The 17339-nt window shown below is 51.7% G+C and overlaps 1 protein-coding gene across 1 annotated transcript in view; it reads right to left on the bottom strand.

Moving 5' to 3' along the window:
* The window catches only part of CACNA1A (calcium voltage-gated channel subunit alpha1 A), a 217633-nt gene extending 204345 nt beyond the window's left edge, over nt 1–13288 (bottom strand). The window contains 1 exon segment of the mRNA XM_058525574.1: nt 12940–13288. Coding sequence (XP_058381557.1) covers nt 12940–13232 — 293 coding nt within the window. The 5' untranslated portion in view covers nt 13233–13288.
* Nucleotides 13289–17339: the final 4051 nt, after the last annotated feature.

Genomic DNA, 17339 nt, shown 5'->3' with positions numbered 1-17339 from the left:
GCTCTAAATCATTGGCAGCTATTGTGTCCTGAAACAAAGGGGTTTTCAGCACCAACAGAGGCACACAGAAATACACATAGCCTATTGCACTGAGGAGAGAGGAATCCAATGCCTGGCCCGTAACAATATTGCAGGCAAGCTCTTATTCAGCACCCACCATGTGCCAGGCACAGTTCTCAGTGCTGCTTGAGCCTTCCAACAGCCCCACGAGGCAGGCACTGATGTTATACCCACTTTACAGATGAGGAAACCAAGGCCCATTTTTGTTATGGAAAACAAGAAGTATAGGTGCGCCAGGTGGGAAAAATGGGAATGACAGTGCCATTTCCTTTGGAGTTAAAGTCGTCACCGTGATCCTGCACAATCCACCCTTGTCACCTTCCTGCCCTCATCTTACCCCACTCACCTGGCATGCAGTAGGAACTCAGTAAACATTTATGAATGAATGAATTTATCATGTATGAATGAATGCACTCCTCTCCCTCTCACATCTCTAAGCTGATCTGCCCCAGGGGTCTGTCTCCTGTACATGCCCAAGGCCAACTTTGGGTATGGGGACTAAGTGAATGGAGAACCACAGTCTATACCAGCAGCACTCACCACACCAAGAGCCCAAAGAAAGAGAGGCACGATTTGAAAACTGGGCAACAGAAGGAGAAGAGGGGAGACAGGGAGGCTGCAGCAGCTTTCACTCCAACAGTTTCCAGCTCCGGCTGAGATTTCCTTCTATACACTCATCTATATTTACATCAACGAATCTGTCGGTAGCAAGCCTGTTGCTGATCATGTGGGATCTAAAGTTCACAGAAAGCTGGCTTAGACACCCAGCTAGGAAGAGAAACTGTAAATTAAATTTAAGTCACCCCAAAACCCTAAATCCGCCCACTTCCCTCCAAGAAATCCATGACATCCTTTACACCAGGATTTCTCAGTCTCAGCAATATTGACATCTTGGGCTGGATACTTCTTTACTGGGGAGGAGGGTTTGTCCTATGCATTTTAGGATGCTCAGCAACATCCCCGGCTTCTATCTGCTACATGCCAGTAACACCCCACCCTCCACATTCGTGACAACCAAAAATGTCTCCAGACGTCGCCAAAATTCCCTGGGGCAGCAAAACTGCTCCCAGTTCAAAAGCACTGCTTTACGTGACAAATTCCAAACCAATCCACTGAACTGTTCTTTCCCCGCTCCTCCTCATCAACTTCCTGAATTTTGAGTCACCTGGCCTCAAAATCCCTTTTCCAGATTCAAGGAAAGTAGTGGCAACAGTTTCAAGACTTGAGCACCATATCCAGACCAGAATGTTGTTCTGAAAATAATCAGAACCTTGGACAGAGACTTATGCACACAGATGTTCGTTGCACTGTTGTTTATAAGCAAAACAAACAAACAACTGGGGATGGTTACACGAAGTATGCTACGTCCATAAAGTGGAATATCATCAGACGTTAACGACAGTCTTTTCCTGGGTTGCTGCCCACCGATACAGCACCACTGTGTGAATTTAAATAAGATACCCCTTTCTTCAAGTTGTTAGGTCCATCTCTCAAAAAATGGTCATAATATCTTCACTTTGCTAGAACAAGATACTTAAGCTTCCATCAGCTGGGAAACTGAAATAATAAATGTACAGCTCTATGACGCCTATGATATGAGATATGATACCCCTGTGCACTGTACAATCTATGCAACTATACATGGTAGCCATAATATTTTCCAAGGATACCTAGTGGCACAGAAATGTGTTCACAAAAGCTTATGTCCATAAAAACGTAAGGACTAGGGGCGGCCCCGTGGCTTGGCGGTTGAGTGCGCACGCTCCGCTGCTGGCTGCCTGGGTTCGGATCCCAGGCGCGCACGGACGCGCCGCTTCTCCGGCCATGCTGAGGCCACGTCCCACGTGCAGCAGCTAGAAGGATGTGCAGCTATGACATACAACTATCTACTGGGGCTTTGGGGGGAAAAATAAAAAAAAAAAGGTATGGACTAAAATACATTACAATGTCTCCAGAGATTCACTCTGGATAGGAGAGTATACATACATTTTATATTATTTGTACTTTAGGTGTTCAATAAATGAAGAGAATAGGCCTCTTGGAGAAGGCTACTTTGGGGCTGAGACCTAAATGAAGAGGAGTCAGCCACGGGGAGACCTGCGGGAACAATGATGCAGGCAGAGGGAACAGCCAGCACAAATGCCTTCAGATGCAAATCAGCTAGGTGGGGGCAAAAAGGGCCAGCGGGGCTGAGTCAGCGTGGAGGGGTAGAGAATGGAAGAGATGAGATCAAAGACCAAACAGGGGCCTTGTGGGACCCTGGTTACATCTGTAATCTCTAATCTCTGACCAGTGGGTAAGCACTGGCACATTTACTCAGCATTTACCTAGAGAGAGATATTCCACTAGTCCACCACTATTCACCAGTGGAGCAAAATCCAAGGAATTCCACTTTCAGTCCCAGTGCCGAAATAAACAAAACCAGGTGTTTCCAGAATTTTAAGTCATTTTTACATATACAGTGCAGGAACTGTTGGGGGATGTGAAGAAGGTAAACCACTGTCCCCTGCCCTCAAGGAGCTTACTAATTAGAGAGTAAGACATAAGCATACAAATGCCTATTTTCACAAAAGCATGCAAGATTCACTTGACGCCCGGAAAGGTACAATGGGGGTGGTAAGTGGAGGGGCTTGGTTATGCCCAAGCCAATAAGAACACCAAATATCAAAAAAAAAAAAAACCCAGATATGGACACCCATCCTTACAGATAACACACTCTTATATCTAACACCCACTCACCCATCCCTCCATTCATCATCATCCATCTCTTTACCCTCCAGTCCAGTCCAGTCATCTACCCAACTATCCATCCACCCACATATTTACCTATCCATCCATCCATCCTTTCTTTCTTTCATTATCCATCCATCTGTCCACCACCAATCCAGTCACCCACCAACTTATATATCCACTCACCTATACTTATCCATCCAACTACCCATCCAATCACCCATCCATCCAATATCATCCGTCTTTTCTTTCTCTCATCCATCCATCCATGTGTCCACCCATCCTTCCTTCCTTCCCTCCTTCCTTCCTTCATCCCATCCACCTATCAATCTATCTCTCCCACCATCCATAGATCGATCCATCCATCCCTCCACTCATCCAACACTAACTGCATGAGATGCCTCTCCTCATCTCTAAACCACAAACGTCTATCCATGATCCATAACTTAAAAGACTCCATTGGCATTAGGAACAGGCCAAACTATTAAAAATTTGCATTATAACAACTCTTCCAAAGACAATCAAAGTCCATAAACATTTCTGACTATTCCAATTTGTGCAAGACCCAAATGCTCCAAGTCCTTGTAAGACCCACACAGAGTCTGGCCTATTCTCATTGGTTTGAAGTATTTGACATCTTCAAAGATGGTGCTCTTAGAGCAAGGCTGGGGAGTAGGGTATGGTTAGAGGAAGGGAGAGCTGTAGGGAGAATGGAGAGAGTCTGGCAATGGGAAGGAAAGGAAGGGGATGGGAGAGGAAGTTGATTAGAACATAGAGAAGAATTACTGAGAGATGGGGAACATTCTGCTTGGGCCTTGGAATCATGAGTTTCTAGTCTCGACAATCAAAGTCACCCTGTGGTTGTTTTCCCCTTGGCTTATACGTTGGAGCAACTGTGGTTGAGTTGATCATCCAGGAGAATGGGTTAACAAGATAGATGCCAAAGAATAACAGAGATCAAGGGAGTTGAGAACCTTGGCAAGAAAAGGCAGAATAGTATCACCAATACTGTGTGCCACACACTATGCCAAGCATTGGATCAGAGAGGCCCAAAACATGGTCACTCAAATAAGTCCATCCTTCCTTCCTTTCTCCCACTGATTCATCCATCGATCCATCCATCCACCCATCCATTCATATATAAACATAGAGTGCTGACTAAGTTCTAGGCACTCTTTTCTAAGTGTAACATGTATAAACTCATTTAACCTTCCAAGACAGGTGCTATTAGAATCCTCATTGGACAGACTGGGAAACTGAGGCACAGGACACTTGAGTGACTTGCCCAAGGTCACACAGCTAGTAACTAGCAGAGTTGGGATTTGAACCCCAGCCACCTGGCTCCAGAGTCCGCACTCTCAACTCAGCCACGCCGCTTCTCTGCTACGGTATCGACCACCAGAGTCTACACCACAGGCTGACTTTCAGAAGGCGAGCAGGAACAGGAGCTGTCTGGCCGACCCAGCCCTGGAGAGAATGAGGAGTAGACTGTGAAACGGCTCAGCCAGTGCCTGTCAGATGCTGCTGTTCCATCAACGCTGATGAATCTCAGCTGATTCTAACTGAAGCTACGTTCCTAAATACACAGACTAAAATTAACACCTTGAATTCATTCATTCAAAAATTATTGATTCAGGACAGCAGCACTGTTTGTAACAGCAAAAAAAAAAAAAAAAAGAAAAGAGAAAACTGGAAACATCCCAAATGTCCATCACCCAGGAAAATGGATAAATTGTTGTATCATCACAGAATACAGTACTACACAGGGAAACATAAATGACCGACAGCTACACTCAACGGAGATGAATCTTAGACACACACAGTCGAGTGAGAAAAGCCTTCCAGAGGGCCGAAAAGCTCAGAAACCAGAAGGTCAAATTTATATTGTTACGTCATGTATAAGCATGTGATGAAACTTAAAGAAAAGAAAGAAAGGAAAGGAATAAGGTGCACACAATCCAAGAGAGTGGCTGCCTTTGGTCAGAGACTATGGGGGAAGCAGTAGGTCACCAGCCATGTCCTAGTTCAGGGTTCTCAACGTGCGCTCCCAGACTAGGAGCACCAGCACCACCTGGGAACTCGCTAGAGATGCAAATTCTCAGGCTCCACCCAAACCTCCCGGGTCAGAAACTCTGGGGCGAGGGAGGCCCAGCCACTGTGTTCAAACAGCCCCGCAGGTGGTGCGGATGTGCGCCCAAGTGTGAGAATGTCTGCCGGGAGCAAGCGATGCCGACCCCGCGGCGCCGGGACCAAGCTTCGAGGACCAGCATTCTAGCTCTTGACTTGTAGCTGGCCCACCAGTGTGCCCACATACTGTGAAAATAAATAAGGAAAAATAAGCCAAAGGAGAGACAATACTGAGAGCGTGCTGTGAACCCGGAATAGGATTAAAGCAACAGTCTGTAACCTGTGGTGCAAGAAATACCCCACAAATATGTGCGCAGCCCCTGCGGGCGCCGGGCACAGGACCACCACGAGCCCAGCCCTTGTCGTCACAGAGTCTGAAGTCTGTCCGTCCCAATACTGCCCACGGAGCGGTCACACACGCCACGTGCTTTCTGTGCCCAGGACCTCATAACCCTCCCACAGTTCCCGCATGCGGGACCACCATGCCCAGTCCACATAGGAGGAGACTGGGCTCCACTGCTGTGAGTCGGCGCTGAGACCTGCAGCCCCAGGCCCTGCACGCTGTGCCTCCACACTGCCTCCCCTTCTCCCCGCTTTCTCCTTTCAGCCTCCACTTCTTGGTGCTATTGTTCAGACGGGGACATTCCTCCACGCATCCACGACGTGCCACAAACATTTCACAGCAGCAAGCAAGGGTCAGTGTAGGCTCCCACGCCCACTATTCTTGATGAAAAAAATAATAAGGGTCAACGAGATGAAAGAATATGGCAGATTCCGGAAGGTCAGCAACCGTGTCACCACCCCCTCCACGTACACGCAAACACAGAGCGGGTTCCAGCACCGCTGTCTCGTCTGAGACAAAACCGTCAATTTACTCTTGAGAACAGATTTAGCCCTCCTGCGAACACTGCTTGCACAAAAATACTTTAAAAATTGGTTTAAAATTATATATATATTTTAAACACAGACCTAAAATGAGAACAGAACTTAACAGTGTGAATATTATTTACTGGCAGGTGGGCGACCGCTCCAGAGACAGGGCCCTGCCTCCTGTAGGGTGTTATGCAGGGGGAGGGGCTGCTAATTCCGAATTCCAGGTCCAACCTGAGCACCGAGCGCCTTCAAGGAGGACCCAAAGATGTTCCCAGTCTGAACAGGAGAGAAAGACATTTCTAACTGAAGAGAGACAATGGAACTTGATCCGGACTTTACTCAGGAATTTCACTTCAGAGCCGGGATCTCTCTCGCATTAGCTGCCTTAAACAGGCGGCTTCCAAAAGCACAATTCGTTCAGATGAAAAGTCTTGGCTTTTCAGGGGGAAAAAGCTACCTATCTCCTCCTTTCCCGGGCACTGGCACCGTCTGTAGCTCCCTCCTCTCTCCTCTCTTGGGTTGAAACCTCAGCAGTAGGGTGACCGGCGTCCTGGTTTGCCCAGCGCTGCTGGGTTTCCCAGGAGGCTAACACCAGGACGGGCAAACTGGGACATCTGGCCACCTTGTCCAGACAGGGACTAAAGCCTTGTGGTTTAGGAGCCCAATTGCTGAGCCCGCCCACCTGGCTCCCTCTCCTGGACTGCTCCTCGCCTCTCTACCCTCCCAGGGAGTGAGGGAGAGGGGAGAAAGAAGAAAGACAGGAGTTGAGGGGTGCGCGGGACACATTCTGACCCCAGAGCTGGGCAGGGTCTGTGGTTCCACTCTCAGTGCTTGCCTGGTGTGGCCACAGCAGTCGCCCCAGGCCTGCGGTCCTCCACCCTGGGCTGGACTCTTGAGGCTCAGAAGGAGGAGATGGGGTGGGAGGGGGAGCAGAGAAGCTGCTAATTATACACTTTAAAACTCCCTCACCTTGTCACCCACAGAGGGCGGACCAGGGAGAGGAAGACAATTAATTTTATCTTGGACCAAAGGGAATAGAAAATGGGTCAGTGGGCATGAATTTTTTTCCCCTAAAGCTTCCGGAGAGAAAAGGGAATGCAAAATTTCCGAGGGCTGCTTAAAGAGTGCCACAGTCAGATTAATAAACGCAAATTGGGCCAGTCACAGAGGGATCCTCCGCTCCCACTGCTACCCAGAGGGCCCCATTTCTAGCCAAGTTTCCAAAAAGAACACTGGGGAAAAAGTCCTCTCCGGTACTATGACTCGTGTACTTTGGGGCTCTCTCCTGCCGGACACTGTGCTGAGCATTTCCACGAGTGGCCCATTTCACCTCCCCGAGAGTCCTCCGACAGAGATGTTATCAGAAGCGATATCCCCATCATGCACAGGAGGAAACTGAGGCTCTAATGCTCAGGCAGCCTGGCTGGCAAGCCATTCGAACCCGGATCTGGCGGACCCTGAGTCCAGGGCGTTTCCCTCCCCCCTCTGCCGTCTTTCAGGGCACTGCTCGGATCCTTGCTAACGAGCTGAGTTAGCGTTCTCGGAAATGTACTAACCGTGGGGGTTTGGGCCCTGACCATCTCTGCACTGAGTCCACCTTCCCCGTGCTGCCTCCCATGGCTGAGGGAGGGGCATGAGTGTGCTCGACCCTGGGGGAATGGGGGTCCACAAGCCCCAAGCACACAACAGACGTCCCCCCAAGCCACTGAAGGAAGGCTTCACTCCCAAGGGGCCACTGTCCCCCAACTTGTCAAGCACTAAAGTTTCTGAGACCTTCTTTGGTCTGATGACCTCCACGCACACCACCCACCTTGCACCTAAAACCCCTCGAAAACCCAAGATGTTGGCACAAGAGCAAACGGGTGAAGAGAAGCACATTTGTGGAACACCTACTTTGTGCTGGGCGTGGCGGGGTTGCCGTGGCACACAGGACAACAGGCATGGGTCTCATGTCCTTGGAGCTTAACTTTACTGGCGAGCGGCAGACCCAATGCACCTCATGCCAGAGACCCCCTTCTCCCACACCAGAGACCCCCTTCTCCCACACCAGAGACCCCCTTCTCTTGCTGGATTTCAAACCAGTGCGGGCGCATAGCTACCGACATCCTCGCTCTTTTCCATTTCTCTGACTGGCGCTTATTGTTACCACTTCCACCACTATCGACACATCCATAATCCTTTCTCCTAAACCCTCGAGGCCAGTACTTTGCAGTTTAGAACTTGGTGCTTTTAGACAGATAACAAAGATGGGAATATAAAATGGCACAACCACTTGGGAAAACAGTTGGGCCGTGTCTTATAAAGTTAAACATACACTGACCGCACAGCCCAGCAATCCTATTCCTGGGTATTTCTTCACCCGAGGGAAATGGAACGCACTTTCCCAACGTTCCCACTAAAACCCATCCGCCGACGTTTATAGCAGCTCTATTCATAATGGCCCAACCTGGAAACGTCCCAAATGTCCTTCAACTGGGAAACTGATGAGCAGACTCTGGTCCATCTGCCCCAAGGAATACGACTTGGCACTAAAAATGGACAGAGTACCACTACACACAACACGAACGGGTCTGAAAGGCCGCGTGGAAGAAGCCTGACACTAAAGGCTACACTAAAGGTGTGATTCAACTTACACGACCTTCTGGAAAAGGCAAAACTCTATGGATGGAGAACAGATCAGTGGTTGTAAAGGGTTTGGGCAGTAGGGTGCTGACCCAAAGTGGGTGCGAAGATATTTTAGGGTGATGGAACTGCTCCATATCTTGGTTTTGGTGATGGCTACACGACTACATGCATTTGTCAAAACTCATAGAACTGTAGGCTAAAAAAGGGTGAAGTGCGCTATAAGGAAAGTACACCTCAATAATCCTGATTTTTGACAAAAAGGAAAAAAGGGAACAGGATGCATCTATGATGTGATCCGGATACTGGAGGTGTAGCCCATGCACCAGCAGCACTGGCGATCCCTGGAAGCTTGTTGGAAAAGCAGAATCCCAGGTCCCACACCAACCTGCTGGACCACAACCATCATTCTAACAGACAGTCCTCACGCACACGGCAGTCTGAAAAGCACCACGATGTACACATAACACGCCGTCGGGGGCTGGAGCAGCACCCCACAATCAAGCATCAGCTAACCTTTCTGTAGCAAACATACCAAAACACACACCACGCAGGACACACTAAGACTATAAACTCAAGTCATTTCAAGGTAGATTTTACCCCTAAATGAGCTGATCTGGTTTTCAGAGGTTTTTGGATTGGGGATTGTGAAAAAGTCCAATGAAAAAGCCACGCTAATAGTTATTTCCCAGAATTTTGCTCTTCTGGAAATACCAGCCACGCTGATCTAGTAGAAAGAGCATACGGGTCACACCAACCTGCCTTCTATAGCAGTATCTTCTAGCACATTCTACTTTTCAGGACGGGCCAAGAGGCTGATAACGTGCTCCAACTTCTCCCGGGCTCCCTGTTTCCCATACAGAACATTCCTCTTTAAAGAGCCTTTCGCTAAAAAAAACAAAACTGAGGGAGTGCCAACAGGCCACTGTCCATAAGTTACCTGACGTGATGGGATCTGGGCTTCTGGTTGAGAATCCAGAAAGCACGGCTGAAAAGCTGGAATCCTGCATGCGACTCAGGAGCCCGTGTGTGGGAACACAGACCTGGGTCCGAGGCTCTCGAGATGGACTGAATCCCCACACCAGGGTCGGCGGGAGATCTGCTGGCATCGGCAGGACTGGGGGAAGGTGACATTCACACTGGCGCTGGTAGCACATCAGAAGGAGCGAGTGGCACTAAGTGGGGGCTCTAGGAAGTTGACAGATGCGCCTTATTGAACTGACAGATTTGAGCTCTTTAGAAGCCATCATCAGAGCCCAGCACAGCCACATTCAAATCAGACTTCCAATCAATGGAAACACGGAATCAAGGTGTGTGGTCAGGACGGCTTCCTGCCAGGTATACTCCAGGAGAAAAAGGCAGCAATGTAAACCTGAACATCAGAGATGTCCATCTGGGTTTTCTTACTTAGGAAGAGAAAAACAAAATTAATGAGAAGACTTAATTCTCATTGCTGGCTTCAAGCTTGAGCTGCTATAAGGTGGGGGGTGGGGGGTGTGCCAAAGGGTAAGGAACCACAGCGGCAAAGTACCCATGAGCATGGGGGATGCAAGGCTGCACCGTCCCCCACATGCCAAGCTGGGACTTGCATTTGGAGGTAACACTCTTAGACCCTACGAGCATACGGCCAAGTCCACAGACCGTTCACTCAGTGCCCCTCCACGAGACAGTGAGGAAGCCACTCTCTCTCTTCCCCCGCAGCCCTTAGTAAAGGCCGTTTCCAGATACACGTCCTGCTGACACACACACCAAAGGACAGCAGGGGCAATTCCACTCCTAGGGACAGACCCAAGAGAAATGCAAAAAGAAAGTTCACCCAAAGACACGCACAAGAATGTTCCCAACAGCACAGTCTGGAAGCTACCCAGATGGCTCTCAGCAGTAGAAAGGATAAGTACATTGTGGCAGAGTCGCACAAACAAAACACCACACAGCAACGAGAAGGAACAACCTACGGCTGCTCCCAACGGGGCTGAATCTTACAGACAAAGGAACGCAGCCCGTGACTCCCTTAAGAGGAGGCTCAAAAGAGGCAAAACGAAGCTGTGAGGTTAGGAGTCAGGGTGGCGGTCATCCTCGTGGGGCAAGTGACAGGGAGGAGACACAAGTGGGGTTTCTGGGGGGCTGGTCACATTCTCTCGACCTGGGTGCTGGCTGCATGGTTGTGTCCACTTTGTGAACAATTATTAAGCTGGACTTGACTTGTGTACTCTCCTGTACACATACCAGACTTTATTCTAAAAGTTCAGAATAAGTACTTAGACACATTTTTTTAAAAGGCAGAGCATCTGGATACAGAAGTCAATGTTCTGCCCTGGTACCCTGACTCCTTGGCATTTCCACACAGTCCGTCTCCTCACACTGGCCCGAATTCCCTTATCCAGCTCCCACTCTCTGAGGCACCCCCCCATCCCCCAGAGAGAGCTCAGATCTGGATACGCCTGCGTGGTGACAGACTGGGGGATGGAGAGCTCTCCCTTCCAGAGCAGGGCTGTACAAAGTGTTTGCTGCCTCGGGCCAAAGAGAACAAAAACGGTCTGCAGAGAGCCAAATGCACAAACTCATCACAAAGCTACCAAGAGCGAGAAAGCCAAAGAAGACCCAGAGTACCAGCGAAGGCTCCCAGTGCACCCACAGCCCCCACCCAGGGACCCTGGCAATCCTCTGCCTCCCCAGCACCGCTCTGAGCCGCAGGACTCAGGCTGGAACGGTGAGCTCAGGACACATTAGCCCTCCCACCGCCTTCCTTTTCCCTTACAAGACTCCAGATCCAGGCTCTGGAAGGGAGTCTAGAGCCATTTCCAACACTGAGACCTGCCAGCCGGTGGCTCCCTCCCGGACAGCCGTGGAGCTCTCTGAGCGTGCTCACACCGACACCTGGCCATCCTCCCAGCCCCCACACTCCCCCGGGGGGGGGGGGGGGGGGGGGGGGGGGTTAGGTGGGTGGGCAGCAGAGCAACCACAAGACCCCTGAGCGCTTCAAGGGGCCCTGACAAGGCTGGAACTTAGGAGGCAAAGACCTGGCTCCTGTCACAGGCGCCAATCAAGGCGACATTGTGGTTAGGGGTACACCCCTCCAAAAAGACCCCTGCTGAACCTCTTAATTTTTGCCACCCTCAAAGTGGACTGTTCACACTCTCCAAAACCTCAGAGCCCTCTGTTACATTTCAGCATCCAGAAGCCAAAGCCTGCTCAATTTTGAGCTCCCCTAAAAGTGAATCCACCAGCCACCGTACTCCTCAAATAAGCAACCCGGGGACCACCCAGGGCCCAGCCCTGTTGAGCGCATAGCAGTTGGAACCACACACAGAAGGGACGGGGGCTCGTCGCTGAGCCCCAGAGACCCATCCAGCCCTGTTCATTTTCACACCGAGGGCAGCCAGTGGGAACGGAGCCGAGGAGCAGCACCTTCGGGCATGGCATGGTGGCCAGTCAGCCTGGGGAGCAGGGTGCGTCCCCCCCTTGGAATCTGGGTCATGCTTAGATAACTGCTAGAAAGCCCGACTAATTACCCATCCCTGCCTGCCTACATCTCAACAGATGTTAAGCCCTCCTCAAGGTTTATTTCAAGCAGGCACGGATTTAAAGAAACACAAGGGGATCTGCATTTTGACAGCATCTCAACAGAGGAAAACGTGGTCTTCACCTTCTTCCTCTGGATCTTTGATTAAAAAAAAAAAATTAAAGAGGTGTTTACCTGCCCGAGATGTCCACATGGATGCTGGTTCTCCTGGTGTCCCTTCTCAGGTCTCTAGGGTGGGAGAAGCCGAATCCAAGCCAGGGCCTGAGACAGCCCCCTAGGAAGGACCCAGCACTTCCTTCTCTCTTGCCCTGTCTGTCTTATTGAAATAGCCCATCCTGGGGTTTCCGGGTCAGGGCCCCAGATGGGCAAACGGGATGTTCTCTACATCCCACAAGGTGCTGAGCCTGAAGGGAACCGGGCCCACAGATATGGGGGAGAAGGGCCCCTCAACCCACCCGGCCAGCGGCCCACCCCGGGATACCAACTCCGGCCAGTGCTGGCCCCTCCGCGTGAAGGCCACATGTTCTCCCCCGGCTCTCGGCCCTGGGAAGCCTGAGCACCCTGCCCGGAGAGTGAGCCCCACCTGGGGAAGGCAGGGGTGGAGGGGCCGGCCAGCTGGGACCCTGGATTCTGGTGAGGGGCAGCCAAGGCCCGGGCCCTGGCCAGAGCACCCAGGCCCCCGCCAGTCCAAGCCCATTCGGAGGAACTCTGACCCATCCGGAACTGGTTCTAAAGCCCCACCAAGGCCCGGGTGCGACCCCCGGGCCCAGCCCTCATTCTGGAGTCGGTCCTTAGGAGGAATCCAGTCCCCGGGCGCCCCCCACCCCAAGCCTCACGATAGCTCAACCAGCTCGGGGTGGAGAGAGTCCCCACACTCCCCCGGTGCCCCTCTCCCGGCCCTGGAAGACCCCCCGCCTCCCATCAAGCCCCGGTCTCTCCCAGCCCGGAGAGGGGAGCGGAGGGAGGAGGGGGAGGCGCAGCTGCGGGGTTCGGGCAAAGGATATGGCCATTCGGTGATCTTTTTGGCGTATTTTCTCACCACGTTGTCCTCGCTGAAGAGGAACAGAGACCGGTTGACCGTGAGGCAGTTCTGTCGGACGGGGATGGGGTTGTAGAGGGCCATGGTCCGCGCTCTCTGCGCCATTGACTGCTTGTACATCCTTTGCGCCCCGGGCTGCCCGCCCTGCCGGCCGCCCCCGGCTCCTCGCCCGCCGCCGGCGCCCACGACCACCCCGGCGGCTGCCCCGGGGCCTCCTCCGCCGTAGCGGGCCGGCATCTCGTCTCCGAAGCGGGCCATTCTGCAAAGAGCAAAGGCTCGGGGTTACGCGGCTGCGGCGAGCGCTGCGGAAGACGCCGCTGCTGCTGCCGGCGCTGCGCGGACGGCGGCCGGGGCTGCGGCTGCGGAGACGCCCCTCGGCCCAGCCCATCGGCCGCGGCGCCTCGGCTCGGCTCACGAGGCGGCTGCCCGGCCGCCGCCGGGGATCGCAGCTCGGGACATCCTCCTGGCTGACCCCGGAGAAGGAGGGGCGGGAGGAGGGTGCGGGGCGGGGCGCGGGGGCCGGGAGGGGGAGGGGACAGGGAGCGAGGCGAAAAATAACCGAGGAAGGAATCCAGGCAATCCCCAGTCCACCCACTCCGGGGGGAAAAAAAGGCAGTAAAAAAAAAGAAAAAAAAAAAAAACCAACGCACACCCCCTTTAAGACGCGAACGGTTTGCAAAGGACGCCCCCCCCGGGACGCAGCGGAACCTTCAAATTCCTCCGAGGTTCGGGTCAGGCTGGCATCTTGCAAAAGGAGTGCGCTCGGCCCATTAGAAAAAAAATGATTAGAAAAAAATAAAAATGAAAACCAGGTCTTTGGTGGGGGGAGGGCAGCCTCCCAAATAAAAAAATCCCCCTTTCTGTTTTGCTTGAGTTCCTAGACCTTAAAAATGCTGAAAGATCTGTAGCCAAGAAATAAAATTAAAATAAAATAAGGAATATTGACGGGAGAGGAATGAGGGGGAGGGGGGAGGGAAGCGCTCCGGAGGGCTCTCAGGGGTCCTGAAGCCGCAGGGTCCCGGTGATGTTTTTTTCTTCCTGAATCACCAGAGGCCGCCTCTTCTGCTCACGAAGGAGCGTGTGTGTGTGTGCAGCATGTCGCTCAACCGTGCCTCATCTTGGGGTTAAATTGCAGCAATGAAATCCTGAAAATTCCCAACAGGGGGAAAAAAACAGACAGAGGGAGAGAGCGAGGTATGCGCCGCTCGCTTAGCCACTAGGTAGGCGCTCCCGGATGCTGCAATGCCTAGCGCCCCCCGCCCCCCAGTGCCGCCGCCGCCTCCTGCTCCTCTAGGTTTGCCAAAATAAGACTGGCGTGGAGGGATGGGGAAGAGGAAGGAAGGGGGGAAAAGGGGCGCAAAGGTCTTCGCCACTGGCCAGCGAAGCTCCAAAGAGGAGAGACTGATGAGTTTACCGGGAGAAAGACCCACCCCGAGTGTCGGCACATGACGGCCCGCGACCAATGGCGGAGGCGCGGGGGGACCGGCTCGCCGGGCGCGCGGGGGAGAGAGGGGAGAGCCGGGTGGTCCGGAGGCAGGGGAAAGCGGGGACGACAGATCCCTCCTCCCCTGGGAGGAAGCCTTGTTTCCAATGAGCTCCATTTCGGTTGCAGAAGACCGGACGCTCCCAGCATCTTCCAAGCAGAAGGAGGGAGGAGGAACAAACTTAAAGATAGAAGGAGAAAAAGATTGGTGGCTAGAGGTGCGATTAGTCAATCTGCACACAAATTTGGTCTGTTTAGCAGAAGACAATTTTTTAAAAACTGGGAGAATGGTTTGGGGGTACTTCTGTCAAAGTTTCAAATCACAGAGGCTCTGCAAGCTGAATTAAAAGACTCAGCCCATCTTTGAAAAGTCTCCAGAGGTGGCCAATCTTAACGGCCAGGAGCAGGTAACTGCCCAGGTCCTCGCCCGCGGGATCGGGCTTTGGGTGATATACCTGCTGTGGTGTTTGCTCCTCTCCAGGGCCACTACAATCTATTTCCCATTCCTTGTTTTATATTGTGAAATTGAATAAACACAGAAAAATGCCCAAAGCATAAATGTGCAGTTTAAGAAATTGCTGTGAAACTAACACTCACAAAACTAAAACTCAAGTCCAGAGCTAGAAACGGAACATTGCCAGCTCCCCAGAAAGACGCACACACGTGCCCCTTCCCCCCACCGGTAATCACTAGCCTGACTTCATGGTGTCAGGACCCTTGCTTTTCTTCATACTTTTACTACCTTATTGTGCATTCCTGAACAATCCTGCTCTCAATTGCCCCTTTTTGGGTTTTGTGTAAATGGGATCATAGGGTATGTATTCTGTGGTGTCTGGCTTCTTTGGTTCAATATTATGTCTTTAAGATTCATCTGTGGTTGTCACATGTAGCTGTGACTGCTTCGCTTTCACTGCTGTATAGTATTCCACTGAAAGGGTATGCCACAGTTTGTCTATCCATTATCCTATTGATGGACATTTGGGTTGTTTCCAGTTGGCGCTCCAAAACATTCCTGCCTCAGATACTCTTGGTGCCTACAAGCATGCATTTCTGTAGGAATAATCCTAAGCATGGAACTTCTGGGTTACAGAGTATGCATATCTTCAGGTTTGCATGATTTCACCAAGCTGTCTTCCAAAGTGGATGTACCAAGAAACCACTGAATTTTCACAAAGCAGTGTGTAGACTGGAAGGCAGGGGTAGGGAGGAGGGGAGGAGGGGAAGAAGATGGAGAAGGCAAATACTTTTGCAAGCCTTAGCTAGTTGAATCCTAGTTAACGCCCTCCCCTCCTATTGGTACTTGGGTTCATTTGGAACATTCTAGAAAAGTGACATGTCTTTTATAAATTCTCCATTCTCTGCCTGTGGGTAAGCCTTTGCATGTTGACTACAGCACCTTCAAGATTTTCTAACTTGTCGAGGTATGGACAAAATGATTCAACCTTGAGGGAACAGAGTTGCAAGGAGATGGGGTGGGTAGGACTCTCAACAAATATTAATGATTTTTCATGTTTGTGTGTGTGTGTGTGTGTGTGAGGAAGACTGGCCCTGGGCTAACATCCATGCCCATCTTCCTCTACTTTATATGGGACGCCACACAGCACGGCCTGACAAGCGGTGCGTCGGTGTGCGCCGGGGATCCGAACCTGCAAACCCTCGGGCTGCTGCAGCGGAGCGCGTGCACTTAACCGCTGCACCACCGGGCCGGCCCCTAAATAGTAACGATTTTTGTACTTGAGGTTGTTTCATGTCTCAAAGGCAAATGACAATTAATATGAAGCAAGAAGTGATCCCATGTGCACAGATGCAAAGAGCCAGTCGTATATAAGAAGGCCGCATTGTGCAGAGTGAACTTACATATCACTTATTTTGGTGGACTTTCCCCAAGAAGACCACTGAGTTTCACAGCATGAGCATAACCTGCAGAAATTTCTAGAGACCCCGGAGCTTTTCAGGAAAGAGCGACCTCTCCTGGATAAAGTCCTCACCAGGGCGAAGCTTTCACTAGGCCTTCGCAGAAGCCCCACTTGACAGATGAAAACACTGAGGCTGACAGAGGGTTAAGCGCTTGGCCAGGCCACTGACGTGGATCTGAAGCCACTTCTGACTCGCGTGCTCTGTTGGGCGGAGTGTAACTCGGTACAACCGCTTTAGAAAACTGTTTGGCCGCGTCTGCTTACACTGAACACTCGAACGCGCTGTGGCCAGTGCTGGCCCTCCTGGCGCACGCCCAGGAGAAGGAGGACGTATGTCCACTGAAAGGCACGGCCGGGAATGCGAATAGCAGCAGACTCACACTAGCTAAAGAGGGCACACTTCCCAAGTGTCTGTCAACAGGGACGAATACCCCGTGGGCCATTTGCACGTGGAGCCCTCCGCGGCCACGGGCATGGGCGATTGCAGCTGCACACGCGTGTGTGGGCCGATCTCACAACCAGGGCACTGAGCCGGAGAAGCCAGACACACACCAGGACAGGTGTATGATTCCTGTCACATGAAGTTCAGACGGACAAAATGAATCTGTGCGGTTAGAAGTTGAAGTAGCGCTCACCCTTGACAGTAGAGGAACAACTGGCAGGAGGGGGCACCTTCTGGAAGCTTCTCGCTTTGGGTGGTAATTACCCAGGTGCCTTCACTTCGTATATTCTGTGCATTTTGCACACTTCCATCGAGCTGTGCGTCTACAAGTTGTGCCGTTTTCTGTGTGTTATATGTCAACAGAAAATGTTTGCCATGCTTCTCGGTGCAGATCCCAGGCAGCACGCTTGCCACGGGGGTCTGTGATCTTCTGTCTCTGTCCTTTCACCAGGAGGTCCCTGCCACAAACCTGGCCTCCTTCTCGCCAAGACAAAGAACAGGCCTCCGGATGCCCCAGCCCAAGT

This window comes from Diceros bicornis, chromosome 30 (assembly GCF_020826845.1).
Source record: "Diceros bicornis minor isolate mBicDic1 chromosome 30, mDicBic1.mat.cur, whole genome shotgun sequence".
In the NCBI taxonomy this organism is placed as follows: domain Eukaryota; kingdom Metazoa; phylum Chordata; class Mammalia; order Perissodactyla; family Rhinocerotidae; genus Diceros; species Diceros bicornis.
The sequence above is the reverse complement of the archived record's forward strand: the minus strand, read 5'-3'. Positions and strand labels throughout refer to the sequence as shown.